We start from the raw sequence: 23,755 nt of genomic DNA, 5'->3' as shown, positions 1-23,755 counted from the left end.
TTTGATAATTAAACTAATTAAATATTTAAGAACTAAGTGATCTAACTAAGAGATCATATTTTCATAGTTTTTAATTATTGATTTGTCGTGGTAGATTTAAATTTTTTTTTTGAAACTTTAAGTCGAAGATTTAATACATCAAACCGCTATTATGTTGGGGGCCCTTCTGATGTGCGGGGGGGGGGAAGCGAGGGGCTTGCCCCGTAAACCCCTGCCTTAGTCAGACTCTGACTACACTCGTAAGAGTTAGTCGAAACAGTTACAGACTACAGAAAATAACTTAAAATATCTAAAATTGGCTGAATTACAATCAGAAATAAAATGTAAATGAATATCGATATTTTGCAGGATGGGATCGCCAATTTTAGCACATAGTGGTGAAGTAATCGTCTCCAGGAAAATGAATAAAGTCGTTTCAGCAAAAATTTAATTTATTAAAGTAAGAATTAGTATATTTAAAATGCACAAAACATAAAGAAAAAAATCCCTTAAAGGTATCAAGACAACATTCTCTAGATCGAGAAGTTTTTGTTAGCATGAATGATATTTTTAATGGCTGGGACTGGGAGGCCCGCAAGGCACCCCCAGTCGCCACAAATTTGAAATAGGAAGAGAATAAATTTATTCTTAACGGACACAGAAGCATGGAGAGGAGATCCCAAATTGGCGAATTATCGAAATATAACCTAGCCAAAATAAAGCCAACCCCGCATAATCAATATTAGGTTTGAAAATACCTTGGCGATCGCCAACAAAACTGTGAGAATTATCATAACCATGTAACTGAAACATATTTGGGGTAAGAAGTTAATAATAAAGAGTTATAAATAGATTTATGTTTTCGATTAGGTGCGGCAGTGAATAAATGAGTCTACATTAGTATTGAAATAAAAAGTTAGCCGTTTTACATTGATAGATAAGAAAAGAATAAAATATTTTATGCTTGTTTTTAAAATGATTAACTAATTGATTTAATTTAAATATAATTCGATTAAGAATGATTAAAAAAAGTAAGTTTAAGTAATATGATATTTTAAGGGCTAAGAAATATATAATGCCAATTATGGCATCACAGATATGATTGTCGATATTTAGTCCCAAAACTTTTCTCCTTAAGATCACAACTAAGCTGACGATCTTTCTTTTTAATAGCTATGGTAGACTTAGTAAATAGTCTTTACCCAACCATGAGACAGGAACGTCCCCTGCGAAAACGAAGCTTAAGAAGTTCCATTGGTCAGATGATTCAGAAAAGGGGTATTCGAATGCCCCGAAGGTCCATGAGACTCAAAAGACAAGTAGACGTGGAAGATCTTCTTAATCTGTTTGAAAATGAACGTTTTTATAACGAGGATGCTCAGGTTAGAATTTTTTTATTTATTCCTATTTAATCTATTGCTTGTCAGTAGCTTGTGAAGCTTAGATGATATATTTTTACAGCTAACTCCCCACAGCTTTAGTGGGAGAGCAAGGACTGTTGCCAAACGACACGTATGTAATAATTTATATTTTATCTCTTAGGAAAGTAGTTTATTTTTAAGTTGTAGTTGTTGTAGTTCATTTGCGTCGGATTAAAGTTGCACAATGTGCTATTGGCGATGGTCTGGGAAACATCCCTGAGGAACATCGGAAGACATACCATCACAATTTTGATCCTCTGCAGAGGAGATGGCACCCCTGCTTCGGTAGTCCAACTATCTGCACGTGAAGTCGAGCACTTTATGGTAGAACAGTTTAACGAGGACCAATTCCCTCACACCCTCGGTTCCGAAGCAGACTGATCGACGTGGTCACCCACCCGCTTGTAGTACAAAAAAACTTTTACTTTTAAAGTTAAAGGTTAAAGAAAAGCAATTTAAATTACACTGCTGGCCACCTTAAATGCAACACCCTGAAGGAAGCATGCGAATAACATGAAATTTATAACATGCATTAGCGGAGGTGAGATATGCAAATGATTAGAATTTCAGCGCCGACACACATTACGCGCGCCTGTGGCGCCACTTCAAAGCGCTATTTAAGGCTCGGAGATTTCGATGATTTCAAGGTCGGCAATTGTGTTTTTTTCAAAAAACGATCAATTATGCCTCGTAGAAAATAGCGATCTTCTTTTGATCAAGTATCCGAGTTTGACAGAGGAAGGATAGTGGCCTACCGAGATTGTGGATTATCTTTCAGGGAAATCAGTAGTCGTGTTGAACGAAACCAAACAATTGTAATGCGGATATGTGATCGTTGGTTGCAAGAGGGTACGACGGACCGACGTGTTCGATTGCATCCACTTCGGTTCCCCACTTCACGTGATGACAGGCCAATTGTGCTCATGGCAGTGACTGATAGCTCAGTTACATCACAAACCATAGCACAGCACATTCAGTCTGTAACGCATCATCCAGTGTCTCCGCGTACCATTCGACGCCGTTAAACAGCAGAGTGGTCTGTCCGCAAGACGTCCATTGTTTCGTCTACCCTTGACGCAGAACCATAGACGTCTCCTCCGCCAATGGTGCGATGAAGGAAGGATGTGAACGACAGAATGGAATGAAATCGTCTTTACTGATGAGTCACGCTTCTGTCTGCAACACCACGATGGTTGCATTCGAGTCTGGAGACACCGTGGAGAGAGAGGATTCTGACCAGCTGCGTTATGCACCGCCACACTGGTCCTGTACCGAGTATTATGGTATGGGGCGGTATTGGATATAACTCTCTCACTCCTCTAGTACACATTACTTTAAACAGCCATCGCTACATCTCCGAGGTGCTGGAGCCAGTTGTCCTTCCTTACCTTCAGAGCTTGCCCACAGCCATATTTCAACAGGATAACGCGCGAGCACACGTGGCACGCATTGTCCAAGGGTTCTTCGTCAATCGCCAGACAGAATTGCTTCCCTGGCCAGCTCGCTTTCTGAATCTTTCACCGATAGAAAACATGTGGTCCATGATTTCTCACCGATTGACCCAGATTAAATCCCCAGCTGCCACACCAGATCAACTTTGGCAACGTGTGGAAGCTGCTTGATTTGCTGTACCCCAAGAACACATCCAAAGTCTCTTTTATCAATGCCGGGACGCGTGGCAGGCGTGATCTCCAACAATGGTGGCAACTCTGGCTACTGATTTTTGCAGGAACCACACTTCACAGAAGTCTAAAAATTTAATCATTTGATACTTGGTCAACATGTTATCTACAAAAAAAAAATTTGCGATATCTCTTGCCTTTCTTGGTGTTGCAATTTGGGTGGCCAGCAGTGTATTTGATTCTTCGAGTTTATTAAGGGGAATAAAAATGTCAAATTAATTCTGAAAACAATTATTTTGTCATACAAAAATCAGATTATTTCAAAGTTTCATCTTATTAAATATTAGGGTCTGCTCGAATTTCTGGGAGTTCAGAATCTTACTCAAATATTTAAACCTGTCGCCAAGTATGAAGTTTGTAATGTGATAGAAAATATTAATCGGTTCTGCTATTTCGGTTTTGATAATTAAATCAAACCTTTTGTTCTAGTTGTCATTCATGAATTCTTAAAATTGTTGAAAGGTTATTTGATTTCAAGAGAACGAATTAAACTCATTTGTTTTGTTTTTTTAAAAAATGGTTTTCATTAAGTATTTTTTATTAAATTTCAGCAGGTTTATTTTTTTATCGAAATTTTATTGAGAATGATTGTGAGTCTGTCTCGTTAGTTTAAAAAATATGGGAAACAAATTTATTGTTTTTTATTTTATTTTTAATTCGATTAAATGAACTACGTAGTACAAAATTATAAAGTATAAAAGGTCATTTGTATCAAGTTTTTCAAAATTCAACTAAAAAAAACTACAGTTTGGGCTTACAATTGGTATTTTATAAAAATTACTAATGTTTTTTTATAAACTTTAAAAAAGTAATAAATTTAAAAAGAGTTTTAAAAACTAAGTGTCAACAATTTAAATCAAATGACCGGGATATTTCAGAATCGTGACCTGTCGGGCTAACTACAATCGCCAAATGAATTTTAAACTAGCAAATTAAAAAAAAAAAGTTAAGAGATTTGAAGGGGCTACGAATTAGGCTTTCGAGTTGGGTTCCTTTTGTGATATTTTTTTAGCTTCAAGCGAGTGCTCGAGTCGGGCCACTGCACTGCCCGCAAAACTTGGCGATTATTTTCGCGTAGATCACGATACGGAATTATTTCCCAAATGATTAAAGCAATGATCCCAAATGACTAAAATTGTAATTTTAACGTTTTTGCGTCTGATTTCGTAACTTAAAATATCGTCTAAACTAATTAATTAGTTTATTTGAGGTCAACCCTCGAACCATTAAGATTGAGAACGTAAAAATCTGATCATCAGATCAAATGTTATTCAGAAGAGAAAAAGATTCAGAAGACTAATTTTTAGATTCGTTATAAAATATATTCGTTATAAAATATAACAAATCTTATAAAATATATTAGTTTCTCGGGTTTGCAATAATTAAAATTTGACATGGATAAAATTTTTAAAATGTTTGATAACAGACATTGAAACGGATCTTTTTTATTGAAATTGCGAAGGTTTATTTAATAAAATTAAATAATATTTCTTAGTTTTCAAAAATTTCTCGTTTTAAATTATATCCTTATATTCCAATGTAATTTTTTAAAACTATTTAGTTACGTGAATCAATGATATTAATATTTGTTTATGAATAGTATGGTGACAAAAAGATTTTTTTAAAAGTGAAGCTATTTAAAAACATTCAATATCTTCTAAGAGCTTAAACAGTGGTAAATATATAAATTTACATTTAGAAGTATTATTAAGTTGTTGTTGTTGTTAATTTACATCGCACTAGAGCTGCACAATGGGCTATTGGCGACGGTCTGGGAAACATCCCGGAGGATGATCCAAAGACATGCCATCGCAATTTTGATCCTCTGAGGAGGGGATGGCACCCCCCCCTTCAGTAGCCCGACGACCGTATTATTAAGTTAGAATATAAACTTATAATTTTGTCTAATATACTGTGATATATAAGTATTCTCTTCTTATTTTCAAGTTACTGAAGCTGTTGTGGCACTCTTTGTTTAAAGCCTATCCACCACGACAAGGTGGTGCCACATCGGATAGGGTCGGTTTTTAATTGTCCCGCCAAAAACCGTATAAAAAGCAGATAGTGATTCGATTTTTAATTGTCCTTCAGCCAAAAATCGTGTAAAATGCAAGCAATATTTTGATTTTTAATTGTCTTAAAGCCAAAAATCACAGAAAAAGCAACTGCAAGAAAAGGTCCGGACACAGCGTAACCCTCAGAACATTCTGATGCTACTTATCCGGACATTCAGAGAGATTAAATCAATCTCTCTGGGCCATACAGAACAATTACTCTGTCTGGCTCAGAAAATCCAATTGCAACTGAACAAGGTTCAGCGTGTCCAACGTTGCACATTGGACAGCAATTGAGTTTGGAAAAGAACTTGCAGATCCTTCTAAACCACTTCATAATGCGAGTGGGTATTTAAAACGCTTTTTTTGAAAAGAGCTTAATAAGGACAAGTTGATCGCACCACTATCAAAATGTAAATGACTGAAACAAAGCATTGTTTCGTTATTAATCTGGTAACAATTAAATTAGAGTATTGTTGGTACGGAAAAAAGGAAGTTGTATTTAAATAACAAATTTAAACAATGAATATGCTTATTGTTAAAATGAACTGCAAGTTAGAATTGTTTTATTGTTGGGCACAAGTTTGGTGTGCAGATGATCAGTTCCAATGAAATGAGAAAACACTTTTAAAAAAGTCACACTTTGATAGGAATAAGCGTTCGGGACATAATTTTTTAAATACAGTAAAAACTCGATGTAACGAAAACATATAACGATAAATCCATTAATACGATCCTCTAGTTTCCGTCAAAATATTAGTATTAAAGATACAAAAATTGTATATTTATGACAAGTTAGCCGACTTTCGCGAGAAACTTTTTTAGGGCGGAGCATTTTTCTGTCGTTTATGTGAACAATCCTATACGAAAAAGGGGAAAATATGGAAGACATCTTTATTTCTTTTTTAAAATCATCATTATTTATTTACTTGAAAAATTGAACAAAAATAGGAAATTTTTTTTTGATTGATCCATTTGTGCATTTTTAATCATAATTTATCTGGTTTTTAATAGCTTTCACGGCAAGTATAGCTAGGTTTTTAAAATTTTAAATTTTTTTTATTACGGTGCGGGAAGTTTTGAATTCGAATAATCACTTTCTAACACTCTTTATTTGTGCCTATTTCTTTCTAATATCATCCAAGCGATTTTCGACAGTTATTGTTACGCATTTTCACACGATTTTTTTAATTCCGTAAATTTTTGGTTCGATGTTATTGCGATTCGCACGCTTCGAATCGCGTATTTAAATGTACGCTTTTTAGCTTGCTTTATTTCTACTTAATTTATCTTAAATCCAAGTTATTTTTCGTTTTCTCTTTCGCAGTTATGTATTGCTAACCATTGTATTTTCACTTTGTTATGAAAATTTCGGTATTTTCCTGACAATTTAATTACAACACTCGAAATTTGAATCGCGCATTTAAATTTCGATTGTATCAGAAAAATAAATATCTAAAGCATTAAAGGCATTGATTTCTCTTAAATAACCGGTATAATGCTCGGCAATTCGTAAATGATTTAATTTCTATTTTTTCCATATGTGCAAATTTTTTCATGAAAATCTTGATCTTAATCTTAATTTTGACCGCTTGAAAATAATGAAAGTTGTTGAAACGTTAAGATGTAATTGTTTTATCGTTTTGTGCATTTCCATTGGACAGAAAAATCACTGATATGGTAATTACAGTAAACATAGAATCTGCTTTTATTTTTGGTTGTAATCATCATAAAATGCCAGAAAGCATGTAACCTTACGGCAGCCCTGTGTCTGAATTTTGTTTTTATTATCGCGAAAATTTTGTACTAAAAACCTTTTTCCAATAAAGCAAAAATATTGCAATTACAAACCTTTCATCCTAAAAGGATTAAAAAATATTTTTTAAAGCTTTTTTTAAAAGTATTGTCACTTTGGTATATAATGGCGTCTGACGTCACACTAACGAAAGGATCAAATTGCATTGTCCATTAAAATTTCATGACAAGGTGGATTTTATCTGAGCATACAAGACATTGCGAAAAGAAACCTTATAATGACCTAGATTTAAGGTTATTTTCACCTTGAGACTAGCTTTATGAAAGGATTTTTTTTTCTTTTGAAAACCCTAGGACAACCTCGATTTAAGGTTTTTATATAGAAGGTTGTTTTCCAAGGTTTTGGATTAGAGTATGTGCGTAGAATAAAGCAGATTGTCACAGATATCGTTTTAAGGATAGAAGGTTTACGCGTAAACCTCTCTACAAACCTTTAAGGTGTACGTTAAAAGGTTTTTGCTTTCAGGAAATAAACCTTAGTTTGCTATCTGGGATTTAATAATAGTTGCAAATATGTGAAATATTTATTCATCCAATTTTAATTTTTGTTTATTTACTCCTATACATATGCGAACTTGTAAGCTCAAAAAAAAAAAAAAAAATTCATAACACTTAGTAGAACTTTAATCGAAGAATATATAGATCAAACAAATATAGATATCGGGGCCGAGATAGCCTGGTCGGTAGGGCGCTGGGCCCATATCCAAGAGGTCGTGGGTTCGATCCTCGCCGGCCTAAGACTCCCCGTGTAGTAAATGGTGACTGATGCACGTTAAATCTGTCGAGACTCAAAGTCCTCCATGTTCCCACAACAAATCAATACCTCTGGGGGTACTGATCCAGGAGTTTCTTTGTCTTCTGGATTGGTTCAAAATTACAAGTCTACGGAGTTGAACGTAAGTAGTCGTAAACCCATGAAATTGGGTCGGCTGTTCAACGACGGTTATAAAATAAAATAAAATATAGATATCGGCATTTACCTTTAATATTTACTTATCTTCCCTTCTCTATATTATTCAACGCCGCAATTTTAGTTATTATTTAGAATTAAAGACCAAATGTTAAAAGTGGTGTTCATTTATGAATGTAAAAAGTAAATGTGTGATATTATTGCGCAACCTTTTAAAGTAAACATGTTTATTAAGAATTGTTTATTACACATAGAAATTAACTTTTCACACTGTTACTAACTAACATTTCAGGTGAAAAACATTTAAAAATGTTTTTAATTGTAACCAAAAATGAAATAAAATTTTTTAATAAGGCGAAGTGATCATGAGGCAGGTCAGCAAAGTGAGCTGAGAGCATCTAATAAATAAAATATTGGTAAAGAAATGAATTTTATTATTTACATTACTTATATTGTTTTTATTATTTATATTGCATTTTCGCATTGAGACTAGCTTTATGAAAGGATTTTTTCACCCTTGAAAACCCTAGGTCAACCTCAATTTAAGGTTTTTATGTAAAAGGTCGTTTTCCAAGGTTTTGGATTCGGGTAATGTGTATAGAATAGAGCAGATTGTCACAAATCTCGTTTTAAAATTAGAAGGTTGGCGCGTAAACCGCAATACAAACCTTTACATTACAAGGGTTTTGTTGAGAGAAAATAAACCTTACTTTGCTTTTTGGGAATGATTTAAACCAGTATCGGTGCAACTAAAATTGCATGATTAGTGCGGATAAATTGAAGATTTAATTGAACAGATACGTTCGACGAATATATACGGATTATATACGGGTTACCACTGTTCGAGTTACTTTGTATTAATTATTTTAGTTGATGGTTGATAGTATTTAAAAGTAATGTAACTATAATACGCACTCTAAACACAAAATTAAAAACATCGTTCGTGAAGTAGGTGAAATTCCATCCATGACTATCTTAAACATTATAAATTTTTTGTACTTTTATTAGATTCCCGGACGATATAGTGGCTACTCCGAGACACCCGAATACCGCTATCCCTACGTCTTCCAGCACAGAGACAATGGAATCCTTGAACCTGGAAACGAAGAGAGTGAACTGGAAGATGACTTACTACTTCTACCTCCTAACTCACGATACATTGATACACGGTATGTTTTCATTCTGATATAGTTTGTCTAAAGTAAGAACTCCCCTTGCCATTCCTCTGGACCCGTGGTCATAGTAACGAGGTATAACTATTTAAAGTGGGGTCACTGTTTAGGACGGGTTTTGGCTCGAGACGACGAGAGAAAGGGAATCTTTTTCTTCGGTTTATTGTGTTAACCCAAACGTGAGGAGAAGTTACCCTTCCAGAAATGGGCTATTCTTGTTTCCATAGCAACAGGCGGCCTCAGATTTTGTGATGGGGGAGTTCTTACCGTAGACAAACTATAGATAGTCCTAAGGAGAAGGACTGGTTCGTTCCTTAATCAAAACTGAAGCTACCATTCACCATCTTATGACGTCACGCCGCACACAGATCGCGAATATCGCATACTTTCTACTGTTGTACTTTCTGTTTCATGCATACTGTTTATACTTTATTTAGGTAAGAATTGAGTAGTATGTTTACACTTTTCCGGTAAAAGCTGTCAAACTTTACTCTGCTAGCACATTATTTCAGTTCAAAAATATAGTATTCATACATTTCCTTAAAGTATTAAAAAATGACATTTTAAAGTTAGAAAAATTTCTCAGTGGTTGTCTCAGATCAAAATGATGATAAAACTGTAGAGTTTGATGGATTGAAGGGAATACCGAACCTGCAACCTGTACTTTTTCTATTCACATAAATCCTTCTAGTACATTTTATAATTCGTTTGACGTCACCTTTATATTTTCTGAAGCAAAACAGGAAAAATTACGTTTCCTAATTCTGTGTTTTATAATAATTCTTGTCGGTGATATTTGACTGTTCAATTTTTTAAATCAGATGAGAAGAAAAGTACCTCAAAATAATAAAAAAGTCATAGAAAACAATGAATGCATTGAAATAAATTTCTAAAACGAATGGTAGTTACAAGCGAAAAAATTTATTTTTAAAGCGAGAAGTTCATGCTGCGTAGTCGTGACGTCACTGACTGTAATCAGAAGCCCGGAGCGGTAAGTCTCTCCAAAGGAGAGATCTATCCTTTCTGTTCACTTTGTAGCCCTGATTAGCTATTAATTTGCGTTATATCGTTTCCTGTGTGGCTTTTAATTTGGTTCAAATGCAGATTTTATAGGCCGGAGGAAGAATTGGACAAAAATAATTAGAATAAATAAGATAATCAAGACAGAAAACGCTTTTATTTATAATTTGAAAAAGTAAGCAAGCTTATTCTTTTTAAAAAGACAAAAATCCATTTGAATTTGAATTTCTGATAATGAGCTTTTGATAAAGATTAAAATAAAGTTTAGTTAGCCTGATGATGAATTGAAAAACAATTTGTATCTCACTATTGGTTTTTAAAAAAATTGTTTTTTAATCCCAATAGTGAGAAAAAATACTGGAGTTATTTAAAGTACATCGTGAAATAAAAATTATACAGAGTGTTTCAAAAAAAAAATAATATATATAATTCCTAAATATTTTTGAAACCCTTGTCGAATTGAAGTTCACAAATTCATTTCAAAGCGAGAGTGAAACAAAAATCGCTATTGAACACGGTCTAATCGCTAGTGCGGAAGAGAAAACAAAAACATCGAAACCTGTTTGATTGCCTAATTTTATTTGGAGGTGCTTCAAAGGGTTGTCTTTCCTCCCTGCGACTATCAAGTGGGTTTTTTAGATTAAATATTATTTTCCGACCCTATATTTATCATAGGTCTATATTTGCGCATATAGACCTATATTTGCGCATACACTATATATTTGTACAGTCCGCAAAAAAAAAAAGATATCACCCTGAATAACTTTCGTTCTAATGATCCGATTTTCACGAACTAAGTGTCAATCTTAATGGTTCCTGGGGGTGACCTCAAATATGCTAATTAATTAGTGCTAACTATTAATTAAGTTACGAAATCAGATACAAAAACGTACTTTCTCTGAATAAACATATATTTTTTCTTACATATTTGGAATCTAGACACTTGAATTAGGGGGGGTAGACAAAATTTTAAAACAATTGGGTCGTAAATTGGGTTGCAATAAAGGTTTATATATTTGGCGATTGTCCAGAAAACCGCCAAAAAAAGTCGCCTGCGCAAATAAGTATTTTAAGATAACCCTTGTATGATTCAAAAGAGAAACGCTTAATTTTACTAGGTTGCTAGGCAACCAATTTCTGACTGTAAAAAAATTGAAATAATGTTTTGTGATTGCTCTGAGAGGTTTAATTAATAGTTAATAGAAAACACCTCGACGTTTCTAGGCAATAGACAATTTTTAAGTTCATTTATGTCCAAAAAGCAAAATAAATAAATAAATAAATAAAATAAAAAATTATTTTAATCTCTTTTGAAAAGAAAATTTGAATCGATTTATAAGTTTTCAGAATTTAAATACATGAACTTTTTATCTGATATTATTTAGATTATGCTATTTTTGCTATGTTTATTCGAGGATTTCATACTAAAATCAAATTAACATAACTTATAATAGCTATATACAAAATTTTAGGGATAATGATTTTTACAGCTTTAATCGAGTCTTCTAGGCATGAAAGTTTGAAGGAAAAAAAAGTGCATGAAAAATAAAATGTAGATTGTATAGTAATTCTAATGCGCATTCACAAGGTTTTCTGTAATTTACGATTTCTTTTTTCTATAACTCAATGAATTGCTGAATGTTTAGTGGCATTTTAAAAACATTGAAATATGTTATGTTTAAGATTAAGATATAGAAATAATATGTTGCATATTGTATGATTCATTGTTTAAAAAATTACTTCATTTTGCTAGATATTTACGTTACATGGTTTTCTTTGGATAAAGATGATTAGCAAATAGCATCCACATGTTTCGATACATTCTGAAACTTACGTTCGCAAATTCACCATAAAATGTCGCACAGCATATTCTTCAATTACGATAAGCTACATTTACCACCAAATACTGCTACTATGATTATTTTTGTTATATATATATCAGATATATATATATATATATATATATATATATATATATATATATATATATATATATATATATATATATATATATATATATATATATATATATATATATATATATATATATATATATATATATATATATATATATATATATATATATATATAACGTCGTTGCCGAGTGGAAGGATTAAAACAGGTCATAGGTCGGGAAGGAGGGTACAAAATTTATTTATTAATTATTAGACAAGAGCAGTCATGAGAATGAGTGAAAGTGCACATGAAAAGTTGCGCTCCTTGGTTATATGTTAGGGAAAATCTTGCAAAGTAAAATCCGTAATATGTCTTAATTTAGGGAAAGAGGGAACTCTTAGTAGTTGCTATTGGTTTATGAAATAGATCGAACGTTTCCCACACAAGAGCAAAGGGAAAAATGTCCTGCTCTTAATTAAATGCATACTTGAGCCAAAAATAGATTTAAGAACAGGATGTGGTTTTTAAAAGTGTGAGAAAGTATTTCGTTTAGAATAATTAATTAGGATGAAGTTTTATAGCAAAGAAACTAACATAAAAAGATTAATTGAAGCTTTTTATGTTATATATATATATATATATATATATATATATATATATATATATATATATATATATATATATATATATATATATATATATATATATATATATATATATATATATATATATATATATATATATATATCTGATATGATACTCTCTTTTTAAACAGAGCTCGTAAGGCCCTTAAGATACTGAAATGGGGGCACGAAAACTTAAAAGATTTTTTTTTTCCTAATACCCGCCTGTGTTAACATCAGTCAATTCAGGCATCTACAGGGCGACAGATATCTGTGTGGCCTAAGGATTCCTAACGAGCATGAAACATTCTCAAAATTAAGTGTTCATTCACTGGAAAATTTAGTGTTTATTCAATTTAAGAACTGTTCCTTCACTTGGTTATCTTACTACTTATTATTTAAACCACCAAAAGCTTAAAACAATATTATGTAAGTTATCTAAATTTTTTTTACATAATTTGCATTTAATAACAAATATGTCGACATGCATTTAATAACAAATACGTCATTTAGCTAAAATTACAAATTTTGAAATTTTTATGATTTTTTTTTAAAGACAAGCTAAGCTTAAGTATTCCTTCACTGGTTAGTTTACCCTATAAGATTTTGAGAAATTTGCGATGTTGTGAGAGATGCTTAAAAATGTTGACTGCGTATTTTTATTAATATTTATAAAATATATATTCAAGAAATTGATGAATATTTTATTCCAAATTTATTCATTCGTATGTATATTATTGAAATTTTATCAGTTATTGAGAAAAAAAAATTAAAAAAAATCACATTAAAGAAGCATAATCTGTTGTATAATCATATTCTATCAGAAGCATGCTTTTATAAAACTCCACATTCTCTGAATAAAATGTATTTTATTCAATAAAATGTTTTATTCAAATTTCTTTACTAAATTGCAAATAGAATTTTAGAAAGAACTAAAGAAGAAACATCGTATTTTATAGCTTAAAAAAATAAAAATGAAAAGATAAGCAAACGATTATTAGCGAAAAAAATATGAATGAAATTTTATGCTAAGCGCGCGAAGTCAAGTTCCTCGCAAGTTTATCACATTTTAATATTAATCGCTCCATTTAATCATTTCTTCATTGTCGCCAAATTATTTTTTTAAAAATAATTAATTTTAATTTTTCTCAGCTTCTAATAAATAAAAACAGTTGAAACTTTAGATTTTTCAATTGAAAAATATGTAGATTAATATGGTATAAAAAAATTCATACCTTATAATTCAAAAATTTTTCATCCTTAATTTAATTAAATAATAAAAAATAATTAACAATTATTAAAAATTATTTTTTTCGTGAAATTATCTTTGGGTAAATGAGTTTTATGACTGGGTGAAATTTTCTTCGAATTGCTTTATTAGTTTTTAAAATATGACTAAAAACGTAAAAAGTGAAATTAACATTAAGGGGTACGAACTTTGGATCGCTCTCCTGACCAAACTATGGGGACCATATTTCCCAGATTGCGGCTACCCCCTATATTTTGAAGGTTAAGAATCCAAATATGTAAGAAAAAATATATGTTTATTCAGAGAAAGTACGTTTTTGTGTCTGATTTCGTAACTTAATTAATAGTTAGCACGAATTAATTAGCATATTTGAGGTCACCCCCAGGAACCATTAAGATTAACACTTAGTTCGTGAAAATCCGATCATTAGAACGAAAGTTATTCAGGGTGATATCTTTTTTTTTTTGCCGACTGTACATGCCCTATATTTGCGCATATTTTTTATAATTTTTTTTCGACGAAAAGATGAGGGTGATCTATTTATAAGTGCTATAACGAAAATAAATTAAAAAACTTTTTTTTTTCTTACAGGCCGCAGGAAGAGAAAAACGAAGGCATTCAAAAATGGCTAAATCGTCACACTATTCCTTCAGTTTTTAGGGTCTCCAAAAGATCTTCACCGTTCTTTTATCCCATCGATTACAGATATATTCCAACAGGAGGATACAAAAAGAGATCTAACGGGTAAGAAATAACCGATACTTAATTCGATTACTGATACTTTATTCGATTACAGATATATTCCAACTGGAGGATACAATAAAAGATCTGACGGGTAAGAAATAACCGATACTTAATTCGATTACTGATACTTTATTCGATTACAGATATATTCCGACAGGAGGATACAATAAAAGATCTGACGGGTAAGAAATAACCGATACTTAATTCGATTACTGATACTTTATTCGATTACAGATATATTCCAACTGGAGGATACAAAAAGTGATCTGATGGGTAAGAAATAACCGATACTTAATTCGTTTACTGATACTTTATTCGATTACGGATATATTCCAACAAGAGGATACAAAAAGAGTTCTAACGGGTAAGAAAAAACCGATACTTAATTCGATTACTGATACTTTATTCGATTACAGATATATTCCAACAGGAGGATACAATAAGAGATCTAACGGGTAAGAAATAACCGATACTTAATTCAATTATTGATACTTTATTCGATTAAAGATATATTCCGGCAGGAAGATACAATAAGAGATCTGACGGGTAAGAAATAACCGATACTTTATTCGGTTCCTTCATCGGCAGCTCATAAACACACTTTCACAAATCAAACAAACATTTACACGAGCTTTGACAATAAATAAAGAATCAATAATCACTGCATTGTAATCCATACAGCTTCTTCTTAACATTTCAAGTATAGTAAAAGTTTGCTATTAATTAAATTCGCAATAGCGCATGAAATTGTTCTTATAGTGAGTTGGAACTATAAACAAATATGCGTATTAAATTCCTACTATTAGTTTACACTCTCCCAATATCTTGTTCGAATTTTCAATCGTTAATAAAATACTTTTCATTCATCCACTCAAATTCAAATACATTTTTTTTAAACTTGTAGTGGATGACACTTGATGTTAATACAGGTTTTTCAAATATTAATTTTATTTGTAGGTTTGGAATATTTTGAAAATTGAGGGAATTGAAAATTATATTACTTGTTTTTCTATACTAAAATAATTTCGTTATAAACATTTTTTAGGAAGTATCTAAAAAAGAATCTGATTTCTTTTTTAGAAATGCTCACGTGGGACGTTATATGGATGATGAGGCGGAAGGAGGAGGAGATTTTGGGAAGTGGGGACACGTTGTCCAAGTACCAGAAGCTTATGCTTCTCCTGAAGATATAGCTCGATTGTATGGGCTTGCTAATCTTTTGTCCGATGGAGATGAAATCAGAAAACGCCCCTCCACCTAAACTTAGAAGTAAGCTTATGCAGTGTTTTACCCTTTCTGTTTCTAACCTATAACAAATTAAAGGGTTCTTTTGAGGAGACCAATGCGTTATCCAGAAGTCTCCTCAAAAGTGCCGTTTATTTTAACCAATATGAAATTCTGACCTATAACAAAATAAAGGGTTCTTTTGAGGAGACCAATGCGTTATCCAGAAGTCTCCTCAAAAGTGCCGTTTATTTTAACCAATATGAAATTCTGACCTATAACAAAATAAAGGGTTCTTTTGAGGAGACCAATGCGTTATCCAGAAGTCTCCTCAAAAGTGCCGTTTATTTTAATCAATATGAAATTCTGACCTATAACAAAATAAAGGGTTCTTTTGAGGAGACCAATGCGTTATCCAGAAGTCTCCTCAAAAGTGCCGTTTATTTTAACCAATATGAAATTCTGACCTATAACAAAATAAAGGGTTCTTTTGAGGAGACCAATGCGTTATCCAGAAGTCTCCTCAAAAGTGCCGTTTATTTTAACCAATATGAAATTCTGACCTATAACAAAATAAAGGGTTCTTTTGAGGAGACCAATGCGTTATCCAGAAGTCTCCTCAAAAGTGCCGTTTATTTTAATCAATATGAAATTCTGACCTATAACAAAATTAAGGGTTCTTTTGAGGAGACCAATGCGTTATCCAGAAGTCTCCTCAAAAGTGCCGTTTATTTTAACCAATATGAAATTCTGACCTATAACAAAATAAAGGGCTCTTTTGAGGAGACCAATGCGTTATCCAGAAGTCTCCTCAAAAGTGCCGTTTATTTTACGCCGTTTATTTTAATCAGTATAAAATTCTAACCTACAGCAAAATAAACGGTTCTTTTGAGGAGACCAATGCGTTATCCACAAGTCTCCTCAAAAGTGACGTTTATTTTAACCAATATGAAATTCTAACCTATAACAAAATAAACGGTTCTTTTGAGGAGACCAATGCGTTATCCGCAAGTCTCCGCAAAAGTACCGTTTATTTTATGCCGTTTATTTTAACCAATATAAAATTCTAACCTACAGCAAAATAAACGATTCTTTTGAGGAGACTAATGCGTTATCCACAATAACTAATATGAAATTCTGACCTATAACAAAATAAACGCTTCCTTTGAGGAGACCAATGCGACTCAATTTTGTTAGATGGACCGTAAATTGCTTAAATTAATTCTTTTTATCCACTGTAGAAAGACTCAATTTTTTTTGTTGCTGATATGTACAGAATAAAATTGTGTCATTCATAATCAATCATTAAATAAATAAATAACTTTGATTACATCCAATGATATTACAATCATACATAAACTTGGTATTAGGTTAATATTTGCTTTCCCCCCTTACAGTATTAGCAGTTAAAAAAATTTGGTAACATTTCAATGTTCTGGAATTTATAAGCCAGGAAAATGACAGCCAGGATACTGACAAATTCGCCATTTTATGGCATATAACTTTACTTTAATTTAATATTTTGGCCTAAGACGTTTACATTCTGCAGAAAAACAACAGGATTTCTTAAAATAACTCAGATAAATCTATGTAGTTTATGTTATTAATGATTTCAAGAAGCCAGGAAAATGACAGCACAAAAACCTACTCATCTTGAAAAAATTTTTGAAATATATTTTGAGCCAGAAAATTGGTTCTTTATTCATGCCACAAAACATGTTCATATAGGAGGGCATCTAATCAATCTATTTTTATTTTGTTACAGGTTAGAAACAGAGAGGGTAAAAAATGGGTATGGAATATTTATTATTAAAAATTCTTTATTTCATATTAGGAGATTTTTAGTCACAGATTTGCCCGAATTGGATTTGCACATGATAAAAATAAAATTTAGTTAACAAGGAAATTTTTAATAAATTTATTCATAATCATACATGCAATTAACTCTATAATTTTATATAGTATATAATTACTTTAGTTGGATATGCATTGTTAATATGAAGAAATTCGATGTCAATATCCTGTATTACAACATGGCCCTATATCTCCCTTTAATATTGACCCATAATATTCAAACTGAACCACGTATTATATTACCTGGTACTAGTGTACCCTACCAGAGGAAATAATTATAGGCTTGTGATTATAGGCAAATTTATGATTATAGGCAAATGTGACCCTACAGGCTACTATTTATGTATATATATAATAGTGTGTTGAATAACAATTTATCAGCATATTTATTAAATTTTGAATAGCAAATTTATCAAATTTTGGAAGAGTTTGTCTATTTGTTTTTTGGATAAACAAACATTACTGCAAATTCTTTTAATTCTATTCATTTGATTAAAAAAATAGTATTTTAACAAATGTATTTTAGTTACCTAAGAATTCCATGTAATTAGTTTATTCATATTAAATTTAAAATAATTTCTTTTATCATATAAGTCACGAATGCAGATATTTTCTTAATTATTTTTAATACTTCCTTTTAATCATATATTTTAATTAATTCCTTTCTAATACTTAAATTCAAAAACATTAAAATTAATATTATCATCATGATTACGAAGCAAGATAAATTAAATCCTGCGTGTAAACATTATTTAACAAAATTTTATAATTTTGAAAGTTAAAAAACAAGAAAATCTTAAAAATCTATCAATATATCCAATCAATAAATTTAAAATCTTTGATCTGATGATTGGAATTTCACGGACTTTCTTTTAATGGTTCGAGGAGATGACCTTCATGTTAATTAAGGTGATATTTTAAATTACGAAATCAGACACAAAAACGAACTTTCTCTGAATAAAAAATTTTTTTTGTCGAATGCGGAACTAATGTAAAATTTTTCTTTTTGCGTATTTCGTCATATCTCGTGAACTATTAAGCAAAAGGAAAGTTTTTTCACACATAATTATAAAATTCGTTTATCCAAAGATAATTGCGAGGGAAGAAAAGCAAGCTTTTATTTTTTTTAATTAATTTTTTTTTAATTTAAAAACGAAATTTGTAATTTGTGTGCAAAAACTTTTCAATTTGCTTAAAAAGTACTCGAGATATGCAAAAGAAAAATAAACATTAAGGGGTTCAAACTTTGAACTGCTAATTTAATCATATTTTCCAGATTGCTGCCACCTCCTATATTTCGAGGGCAGCAAATCCAGAAAAAGGCTTGTCTATTTAGAGAAAGTACATTTTTGTGTCTGATTTCCTAATTAGTAATTAGCGTATTTGAGGTCACTCTATCCCTCAAACCATTAGAAGAGTCCCATTATGTGCAAGTTCAATCAAAAAAATTATTCATTGAGTTTTTTTTCTCACTGTGCTCTCACTCTCGAGCTAGAAGACCGCACACGACCTGTCGATGATTAGAAATCATGCCTCATTCTAACCAGTCCATCTATACATGGTCTAGGTTCAATGTTCCTGGGCCCACTCTTATGGCCCCACTCCATATTTTTCAAACATTGGGAAATAATTTCTTACACTTACTGTCATTTTGAACTTTATATTTATGTAATGTCATCTCTTTTATTTATTTATCTTATTTTGTGATGCGTTAATAATAATGTTCAGGGGTCTGTCCAGGGAAAATTTACTACCGTTTAGCGGTACCTTCACAAATTCAAATTTTGAATAAAAGGTAGTTTCACAAAATACTTTTCAAAAAAATCAAGTTCTAAGATTCTTCGTGTCTTAAAATTTTGTTTTTGCATCCCCATAAAAAAAATATGAACCCCATAGTTTTTAAAATGAAACAACAAGGTTCTCTCTTTATAAACTTCACAGAAAGTCAAAATTCGAACATCATTCTAAACATTCGAACATTATCTTTAACATTGTAAATTTATTCTAACAGGCCTTTATTTTTTCATGAAATTTTTTTTTCCTTATGAAACTTTTCTGTAGGACCTAGCCGAAAATGTTCTTATAATAAAAATAACTTTTAGTTCTAGTACTGTTAAATGCAAGTTGAAATTAAATTATGGACAATTGATTTTTTTAATTTGGATACAATTTTAAGCTCGAATTAAGCTTTTACAATAGCAAAAATATGTTTTAATATATTCGGAAAAATATATAGAAATTTACCAGTCATAAATGATTTTTATTTTGTAGTGGTAATTTAATTTTATTATTTTACAATAGTTTGGTGTTGATTTTTTAATGCAACTTTTAATTTTTTACAAATTATGTCCAAATTTTCGCAAAGTAGGTACCTCTCAAAAAAACCTAGACAGACTCCTTATGTGAGATTTTTTTAGCTGCATTTAATTCATAAATTTACTTTTCTTTCAGTTTACTACTTGTTTTGATCGTTCTGCTGTTTTCCCGCTGCTGTGACACATTTCCCAGCAATTCCTGCTTTTGATGGTTTCTCGTTTTTCATGAGTTTTCTGTGTTTATTGATATTACAGCATTTAGGAGCACAATTTTCGTGAAATGTCCATTCAAATTTGATATGAACATTTACAAAATTTATAAACTACTGATACGGAAGGATATATCCCATTAAAAATGTATGATATCGGATGTATTCTTTCATATCGGATGTATTCATCAAATATATACAGATATATTGATGAACAAATATTTGTTAAAAATTCAAACAAGTGTTAAGTTATTTTCATCAAACAATTTTGCAAAATAATGTATTTGAGAAAATTTTTTCATTCCTCTATTTTTATTAAAATATTTTAATGGATTGTTCTTTTCCTAACACTATTTTTTTGTGTTGTTTAAAACTTAACTAACATAAATTTTGCAGAAAATTGGAATGCAATGTTTGTATATTAATAACGCATTTTGGAAATCCGCATTTATTAAGTGAATAGTTTTTTAATTAATTTTTGACACGCACTAAAAAAATGTTTTATTTTAAACGTTCATAAACTTTAAGACATTGTTATTCTTAAATTTAACTCTGGATTAGATAATGAATTCATCTCAATAACGCTATCTTAATTTATACTTATTAAATTAAATGGAAAGTAAATTGAGGACTCATCCCTGTTTAAAGTATAATAAAGGTGAGGCTTCTCAATTCATATTAATAATTTCATTACAACTTGCATTGAGGTAAATAAGTATTGGTAAATTTAATTGAAGTATATATAGGTAAAATATTGTGACTCTCGATTTCTTTCAAAATCATATCATTGCAAAATTTTGTCAAGAAATATCGCAATTATCAAGAGTATTGCACAAAGAAATACGATATTGCACCGAAATAATACTACAAGGGTGAAGGACGAAGTATCAGACGAGTAGAACATGTAGAGAGCATCATGTCACGATAGTGCATCATGCCCTACGTAGAAGAAATATCGCGGAAGAGAAGAAATCTTACGCGGAAGAAATGTCGCGAAAGGGAAGAAACCTTACGTGGAAGAAATATCATGAAAGGGAAGAACCTTTCGTGGAAGAAATGTCGCGGAAAAAATGTCGCGAAAGCTATAACTTCATCATCATATTTTCAGGGTGCATAGAGTTTTTTTAAAAGTGCTTAAATGTGCTTATTTTTGATTTACGTTTTTTAAAACCCTTAAAGGTGCTTTTTTTAATCGGGGTTTGCAAAAAGTGCTTAATTTTCTATCTTTTAAAAAGAGTTTTTTTCTTTATCGTGTAGAATGTTGTTCTAAATTACAAAAAATGCATGATTTTTTACAATTTTCTCTGTAATATTTATCAGATACTAGCTATTTTAGCATGATTATGTAAAGTTTTTGAAAATGCTTTTGAACTTTATAGATTTTACGTTTATAAATTAAGAACTTTAAGCGATAGAAGAAAATAATTTTTATTACTGCACAGATCCTAATTATGATCTTTTTTTGGAAAGTGATTAAAAATATTTTTGAGTGCTTAAAAAGTACCTAAAGGGGGCTCATTTTTTGTTTAGAAATCTGGCTACGCACCCTGTATTTGACATGAACACGCAGGCTGGGCCCAGGCCTGCTGTTTTTTGACTTGAAGGAAGAACTTACGTGGAAAAAAAGTCGCAGTAGTGAAATAGAGCGCGGAAGAAATGTCGCGGAAATAAAACCTGTCGCAGAAGAAATGTTGCGGAAATGAAATATTGCGTGGAAGAGATGTCGCGGTAGTAAAACCTGTCGTAGAAGAAATGTCGCGGTAGTAAATCTCAGAGCGGATAAAAAGTCAAGGAAGTACAGCCCTTCGTGGATTAAATGGGAAAATACTATTTAAACGAAAATAACCAACTCACAGAATATAAGCAATATTAAACATACAACTTAAATAATATTATTCCTATCAAATCAATACAAAAATTAAATAAATTTTATGAATGTGAGATTTTAAGGATGCAAAATTTTTTCTGTCTTATTGAAAATTAGGTTTTCTAGATTGAATCTTAATTGTAAGTTGTAAGTTTCAATTATTTTTCATTTTCGTATTAATTCCAAAAATTCGCATTCGTATATAATTCCATTCATCTCATAAGAGCTATCAATAATCAAAATATTACTAAATATCCACTTTTGATACGTTTCTTTCTCTATAAAACTTATTGCTGAACAAAATATATATGACATTTATTTTCATTTTTATATGTAATGTGCATATATGCATATATATATATGTATATATATACACATGTATATATATATATATATATATATATATATATATATATATATATATATATATATATATATATATATATATATATATATATATATATATATATATATATATATATATATATATATATATATATATATATATATATATATATATATATATATATATATATATATATATATATATATATATATATATATATATATATATATATTAATTCTGAAATCATAAATGCTTTAAAAGAGGAACAGTATGCGTTATTTATCGCTAGTTACTATTAAATATATTTTTTTTTACTCTCTTAAAAAGTATTTAATTTTTTTCTTCATATAATTGGTATTTTTTTACAACTTTCTAAAAACGTCCTCAATTATTTTGAACATTTTATCCAACATATTAAATGCGTTTATATTACTCCCTTTCTAAAGTATTATATTGTAATACCTAAACTATTATACCTATTGTGATATTTTAATCAAATAAAGCAAATTATTTACATCTAACTTCGAGAGCAAATTTATTGGAAAAAAGTCTCTGTAATTAATCGCACTGTATGATTTTCTGATTAATTGCATATTTAAAAAAAAAATGTATTCATACACTTGAACAGTCCTAGAAATTAATCGAATTAAAATAAATATCTCAACTGTATATTTTTTTAAATTATGCATATGTAAAGTGATCTTTTATTAAAAGAGGAAAGCAGGCAAAATGTATATTCAGTGCATTTTAGCAATTTATTTTATGTAATATTCCTATTGTAATACAGGAGAATAAAAATCCTGTAACTCAAATTGCTTCACATTATTATCTATTTTGCAAATACCTAATGTATTTTATTTCACTGCTATTATTTTCTGTGTACTTAAGTTTTGTTTCATAATTATTTTGTTCATGAAATCTGATATGAAAGTGTAAAAAGAAAACGAATAAAATTGGCTTTCTAATTCTGAGAGAATCACTATATATTTATGTAAAATTTTTAAAAAAAGCCTGGATGCATATTGTTGTTAAAAATAAACATACCATAAGTTTAAGATGCCATAAATTAAGAAAATGCGCTTATCATCTTTTTGCTTTTGCACATTTGACTCCATGACTTTTTCTAACAACTAGTGGGCTGCGCCACCTGCTCGTTAACGCTGACCTACCCCCGAAAATTGCTACGCAATCTTACATGGTTTGCTTCGCAAACCAAGCTCTCTTCGCTCGCTACTAACTTAGGTACATTGCAAATGCACAAAATTCTAAGAATTCAAAACAATCATTCAAATCCATATAACAACATTTGTTTTTAAAAAAATTACATCTTTTTAGTAAATACTAAGTCATTAAAATAAATTTGAATTCAAATAAA

General features: G+C 30.6%; 1 protein-coding gene across 2 annotated transcripts in view; it reads left to right on the top strand.

Moving 5' to 3' along the window:
* Positions 1-22,096, top strand: part of LOC107455017 (uncharacterized) — a 36,344-nt gene extending 14,248 nt beyond the window's left edge. Inside the window, exons 5-10 of one of the 2 annotated variants that reach the window (XM_016072414.5) lie at positions 1,153-1,361; positions 1,441-1,491; positions 8,870-9,030; positions 14,413-14,565; positions 15,646-15,834; positions 20,095-22,096. In XM_016072414.5, the coding sequence (XP_015927900.3) occupies positions 1,153-1,361; positions 1,441-1,491; positions 8,870-9,030; positions 14,413-14,565; positions 15,646-15,826 (755 nt within the window). In that variant the 3' untranslated portion in view covers positions 15,827-15,834; positions 20,095-22,096. The remainder of the gene's footprint in view (positions 1-1,152; positions 1,362-1,440; positions 1,492-8,869; positions 9,031-14,412; positions 14,566-15,645; positions 15,835-20,094) is intronic. The other variant, XM_016072415.5, reaches the window with a different exon arrangement.
* The last annotated feature ends 1,659 nt before the right edge of the window (positions 22,097-23,755 follow it).

This window comes from Parasteatoda tepidariorum, chromosome 4 (genome assembly GCF_982258835.1).
Source record: "Parasteatoda tepidariorum strain Cologne lab strain chromosome 4, Ptep-v5.0, whole genome shotgun sequence".
Taxonomy (NCBI): Eukaryota; Metazoa; Arthropoda; class Arachnida; order Araneae; family Theridiidae; genus Parasteatoda; species Parasteatoda tepidariorum.
This window is presented reverse-complemented; position numbering and strand designations above follow the sequence as displayed.